The following is a 6,734-nucleotide window of genomic DNA, read 5'->3' on the forward strand; positions in this document are numbered from 1 at the left end:
TAATATATGTATATATAGTATATAGAATTTCTTAAACCAACCATTAACACTTCGTACTTTCGGCGATACAAAAAATACCAACAACAAAAATAATTCGCAAAATTGTACCACTAAGGCATCAATTGACGCAGCAAAGTCTTACCCATTCTAGATTTGTATACATTAGTATATGCATGTATGTACATCTCTAAAATATTGCCCGAAATATTGAATGGAAAACGTAAAACTTAAAATAAAGTAAAATTAAATTAAATAAAATCGCGCTACATTTACATACAAATGTATATGTATATATGCCATGAATATATGTACTTCAAAATGTATCCATAATATAACTAATGAGGCTAATAACAAAAACAATAGTTATGATCTATATGTATGAATATTAGTGCCATGAAAGGCACACAGCGTTGGTTTTGTGATAATGATGAGTGAAACCTTGAAACTGGAATATTTAGAACAATGCTTGGAATTAGGTAATCGAAAAATGAAATAAGCAAAAGTAAAAAAAGTTTAGAACAGTGGTGAGATAAATTGTAAATTTTTAATCTAATGTATTTTTAATGAATAAATGAATGATAATTTAATTCATTTTTAAAGTAACTACAAAAAGTTCATAATTCGATAAAAAAAAATAGAAGAAATATCGATTTTGCGATTCATTATTCATTCTTAATCTTTAAGAAGAATCTTTAACATTAAGTTTGTCACAAAGCGGAAGTAAATGTCGGAGACTCTTTAAAGTATATTCACTACATTTTTCACACGTCTTTTTCAGGTGATAGCGTATAGCTGACATACAAACTGACCCATAGAAATCAGGTCCTTGTCTGGATAACTTATTTATTTGATAAAATAATAGTTTGTCAAAAAAGTCTTGCGGTATTTCTTACAGTAATTTTATTGAATTTTCAATTGTTCATAAAATTTTTTTTGATGACTCATGCCCAGCTCTTGACCGATGCTACGGCTGCTACTATGCCGGTCTCTTTCGACCAATTCAGCGATTTTATCGCAATCTTCGACGACAGGTCTTCCGGAGCGTGGCGCATCTTCACCACTTCTACAGCGGAACGAAAACGTTAAAACCATCGTTGTGCGGTGGAAATGGAAACTGTATCGGGTCCATAAACTGCACAAATTTTATTGGCGACTTGAGATGCATTTTTGAAGTATTTTCTCTGTATTTTGCTCAATGCTTTGCGACGCTATAACTCACAACGACTTAAAAGAAACGACAATCAATCAAACACGTATTAGCGCGTGAAGTGAGCTTTCCAAAAAGGTATAGCATGACCCGATGCGACGAATAAAACTAGAACTACGCGGTCTCAGCACCAACTAGCGAAAATACCGCAAGACTTTTTTGACAACCTAATATCTTCACGAATTTTACACAGATTATTGTCTAGGAGCAACGCTGTACTTCCCTAACATATCTGTTCAGATAGGACCACTGTAGCATATAAATATGTAGCTGCCATACAAAATGACAGATGAAAATCAGGATAAAGGTATTTTTATATCCTTTTACGCTACAAGAAATAGACCTTTGGATGGTATTATAGCTTAACTGCAGTCATAGTTGATGTTCTTACTTATTTTATTTTTATTTGTCACTCGCATAATTTCTTACTTATCATTAACCCTTTCTTATTAGAATTCTGAAACAATTTCATACATATAATCAACTACAATACCTAGAACAATTCCCGTGCACTGTCTAGCTGCCTTAGTGACCTTGACATCGCATCAGCCAGAGCCCATAAAAACCAAAGTAACCAACCAGAACAAGGAAGTACAAAAACAAACGATAAGAAATGTGTAAAGTAAAATACAATATTACGGATAATAAGTTTCCTGCTGTAGGTTTCCACTAAATATAACTTCCCACTTACTAACGTAAGTATACATATAAGTATGCAACACGTATTACAGATACATATGTATGCACACAAGAGATTATGAGGAATTCGATGACTCATAGAAATTATGTTGTAGGAAGCTTTTTTCTGAAAATGCTTCTTCCTTAACGATTTTACTAAATTATAGAAATCCAGCTTATCATTTTTTCCAAGAAAACTAGAAAATAAAAGCACGATAACAATAATACAAATATATTTGAAATGCATTTACTATTTCTCTGGCTAAAATATTGATTTTTATTTTCCTTTTCCCCTGTTTAGTGTTCGTTTTCCAAACATACACACATACACACATAAATTTTAATATAGCAGTTTGTAGCTTCATCGCCCCCTTTTGCTGAACATCAGTTTATTGGCTTTTAGCCAGCATCTTTGCACTTTTTCCTATTCTTATTAAACTTATGGTCTTGTAATAATTTTGTCCATTCCGCATTGTGCGTCATTTTTCGTAAACATTTGCCAGTTTGAATAAATTAGAAAACGAAACATGCACTTCGCTTCTTCGTTTTCTCCTATTGTCGCCACAGATTTTATACCTACAATAGCTTGCTGGCTAATAGGTGATTTTCTAAAGCTTTTTTGCTTTATTTTATGTACCACATGTCACACTTTAGCTATTTTGGTCATTTTTACCTTTCCTTCTTTTTTTGTTTACTGCTCTTAAGCACATTTCCACTGTTTACGCTTGTTTTTGTTATTATCATTTATGTATTTGAAGTATTTTACAGTATTTCGAGAATTTCGAGAATTTTTTATTCATACAGAGATATTTATAGCTTGCCCCAAATTATTTGTTGTGGTCTGGAATTTTACCAAAAATTTTTTGTTTTTTTTTTTGGCGAAATTTATAAGAGAACCGCGCAGTGTATATTTGGTTATGATTGAGCTGTAGTATTAACTTGCGGTTTAATTAATTGGAAATAAATTATTAAGTAGATAACGAAATATATTATTTTTTTCCAAACAATCTTTGAGGGTATGCGTTGCCAAATATTTGAGGTTATGTATTGCTAAATTGCTGGAAGATAATTGTTCGCATAAAAAAGTTTTCCATACAAGAACTTGAGTATGATCGACCAGTTTGTATGGCAATTATATTTACTATAGTAATCCGATCTGCATAATTTAATCGGAGATTGTAGGGTTAGGTAAAAGTATGTGCCAAATTTAGTGAAGATAACTTATCAAGTAAGAGAGAATCCAAGAATTTTATTTTGGTCGGTGAATTTGTACGGCAGACCATAGGCTCTACTGGTCTAATTAGAATATTTGTTCGTAGAAGGTAGCGCTGTCTTACACAAATATGTGTATTTGCACACATTTTCCTTACAGCAAATTTATTTTCTCTGGTTAGTGGTTTCTGACAAATGAGCAGATCCTTGAAGCGCATAGAACGTGTGCAAAATTTCAGATCGACATCTAAAATCCGACATCGGAAAAAATGAGGGCCAATTCACTGCTCTACATATAAATATTTACATATGTATGCTCCTAATCTAATCTAAACAAATCACTCGTCATATTGCTACCCGGCCCCGAAATATCACTTTAAACTATTGTGCTTACGTTGTTCTGAACTAAAGTTATATACTCTGCATATTTCCACTCCGTTCGCAATAACTTTAATTTCATTTGACAACTTTCATTTACATGTATGTTTATTCATTTTTCTGCAAACTATTTTTGTTTACAGCGCGTTTTGCTTTTGCAGAATACCACCGAGTTCATTGCCCTCTCTATCGGCACGCTTCCAATGCTAACAATTAAAAGATATTAAATGCATTCGAAAGATTCTACGACGTGTTTGTGTATAAATGTAGGTATGTATGCAATCCACATTTTCACCGCACCTAATGTCAAACGAAGTGGCCGGACATACAAACCGGCAGTCCAATCGGAATGAAAAGAAAAACAAAAGTGCAATGACAGTGTAGGTATGCACATATTTAAGCGAAAGTACATACGAGTACAAGAAAAATGTGACAATAACAAAATTGCATGATAGAGACCACAGACACACCCTTTCGCGAAGATGCAGCTACGATGCAAAACGCATAGAAACAGGATGTGGCAGCAAGTCATAATTTCATAACATAATATGGAGGTAAGCAAAATAGTAAAAAAAATATATTAGGAACGGAAAACTTTGCGAGGAAATTGTGCAATCATAAATACATTAATGTATACCTGAAAATATGTATATAGATAATATGTGTATAGTTACTTACCAGCGCTGTGCTCTGCCGCACCACCTGCGAGACGGAGTCGCGTAGCTGTGCTGCCATACCGGCTTTGTTGCTGTTTAGGACGCGTGAGAATTTGCGTTCGCTCATCTTGGCCACAAATCAAAAGCGAAGGCCAAGTTTGAAATAACTCGTAAAAGAACACAATCCAACAAGAATTTATACCAGTTTATAAATTCTTATAAAAACAAGTTACACATAAACAAAATGAAAATACATGGAAAAAACTCAAGTTCTTGGCAGATGGAATACAAGTTGAAAGGAAGAACACAGATGATGGCAAACACACGGTTGTTTATGCAGATATGTACGAATATGCGCCGAATGTCAGCACGGCCTCCAACGAGTTGGTGACTTTTCGTATGTTGTTTTTGCGTTGTCAAATGCAGGGATACGAATACAACGTAGAGTATGACGTATCTTTTTACTTTTATTTTTATTTCAGTAGCATTAACTTTGCGAATACAAATATATTTTTATATAGCACCGCTACTTCCTTTAGACATTTATTTTACACATATGTATGTATGCGTAAATATGAATATCGGAGCACGTGTGTTTGTATAGATATTTTGTGGCAATCGAAAGGGGTCTAGCGTGAGTATGACACCCGGTCACTTTTTTGTTGTTTTATCGAACGCGATGAGTAATCGCACTGGTATTCCTGTGGGACCGACACCGGCAATCCCATCACTTTAAAATACACGCTTATTTGAAGTTTAGTAAACTCTTTTCACAATTATTTATTGATATCTACACTATGCAATGTATGTACATATGGCTTTACATTTCGCGAAATTGTTGAAGGACAATGTACCAGCCTGGAAAAAGCAAGCCGCCCACTAGCTGCACTACATAGTTATGTATATCACACACACACAAGCATAAGGCGGCTTTTCCGTTGTTATACACAAAACACAATTGCTTTGCTCAGCACAATAATAGAATTTGCGTTTTTCGCAATTTCCAAAATAACTGCAAAATATTATTCGAATATATACGGAGACGTAAAGAATTATATTCAGCACAAAATTTTGCGATCGTAAATATTCTTAATACTTATTGCAACTAACACAGAGCTAACCGTAATTTATTTCAATTACAGCTAGAAACTTTGGCTTTAGCACATTTGTTTACAATTTCCGATTTTGTTTACTTTTTATTCATCTTTCACATATTGCATTGCAATTCAAATTACAAACATTGATTCACCCACACACAAAAATATATTTAAACAGACACAGCACAAAAAACTATTAAACTCTCATAAATTTCTAATTTAACTGAATGGTCTGACGCGCGTTTTATGACTGAAAACCAATTCGCCGTCTAATCAGTGGTCAGAAAATTTCTTGTACGATATAAATGCAACACTGGGAACAGCTGTTTCATAATGTGGATGATAAGTACGGCAAAGATGCCAGAAGACACAGTAGCTTGCATGCTTAGACTTCATTTCAATATATAATTTATATATTTATAAAATTAATAAGGGTTTCCAATAAAAATTAAAGTCAAAATTTAATAAAAATAAATTGCTTGTAAAGTTTCTATTTACGTTTCTGTTCAACTATTCTTGTTTGATAAGAAAATGTGATGCGAATTAATACCTGTGCGTGCAAATTTCTGCTGAAAGAAACAAAATACATGCAATAATTGTCGAAAAGTCTGCGGAAAGTTACACAAAGGCTATAAATTATTACTAATAAGTATTTTACAATTTTTCTAATTTACTGTCTGCTCTAACTGTAGGTAAGGTTAAGGCAATATTTTGATTAGCCTACATACAAATATGATGAATTCATTTAATAATTTGTTGTCTTGTGGCAACACTGTTAACTTAGATGCCACAGCAAAAGACAAAAATATTCCGGCGGATATACTTCGGAGTAAATTTATTTTATTCGTGTATTTTAAACATTTGAAGTGAGAAATTTAAGAGTTTAAGAAAATAAATTTATTCTTAACCTTATTCAGGATATCGGTGATAAATGTGCAAGTGCAAGCCATCTGTAACATTGATGCAATGCAAAAGCCTGTAACGAAACTGAATTTCGTGTGTGCAGCGGCCATTTGCCGGTTCGGTTTCGTTTAATACGAGCGGTTGTGCAGTTACTGCGGAAGGTTCGAGATACGTGATTGTTCATGCAAGTAAAATATATGTTTAATAGTATTCTGGACTTTTAAACCGGTCCTAAGTTTAGGTTTTAGTGCATATTCAAGTGAAATTTACCAAATTAATCAAAATTAGCGCGATATATACTGGAGCTGCACACAAGTAGTAATTTTGTGTTATCTCATCTACCGTCTTCAATTCTGGTTGACATTGTAATGTTAAACGGAAAATTTGGAAGATGACTCTTGCTTAGTTAACGGATTTTTAACGGAACCATTGCAAATAGAAAAAAAATGTGAAAAAGTATTAGCTCAACAATATTTAACACATAAAAAGTAACAAATTAATTTCGGCTTATTAAGTGAATAAAAATTTATTGTAGAGCATAGTGGTCACTTATGATATGGAAATTGTAATAAGGTGTTGCTTATGTTCTAATGAACGTTTTGC

General features: G+C 33.2%; 1 protein-coding gene across 4 annotated transcripts in view; it reads right to left on the reverse strand.

Annotated features, from left to right (window-relative positions):
* Positions 1 to 5,480, reverse strand: part of LOC108973728 (dedicator of cytokinesis protein 9) — a 63,541-nt gene extending 58,061 nt beyond the window's left edge. For 2 of the 4 annotated variants that reach the window (XR_001993745.1, XM_018941179.1), the window contains exon 1: positions 4,154 to 5,480. Coding sequence is in view for 3 of the 4 variants with exons in the window: in XM_018941179.1 (XP_018796724.1) it covers positions 4,154 to 4,258 (105 nt within the window). In the remaining variant the exon portion in view is untranslated. The remainder of the gene's footprint in view (positions 1 to 4,153) is intronic. The other 2 variants (XM_018941178.1, XM_018941177.1) reach the window with 2 other exon arrangements.
* Positions 5,481 to 6,734: the final 1,254 nt, after the last annotated feature.

This window comes from Bactrocera latifrons, unplaced genomic scaffold (assembly GCF_001853355.1).
Source record: "Bactrocera latifrons isolate USDA-ARS-PBARC rearing strain unplaced genomic scaffold, ASM185335v1 scaffold_5, whole genome shotgun sequence".
In the NCBI taxonomy this organism is placed as follows: Eukaryota; Metazoa; Arthropoda; class Insecta; order Diptera; family Tephritidae; genus Bactrocera; species Bactrocera latifrons.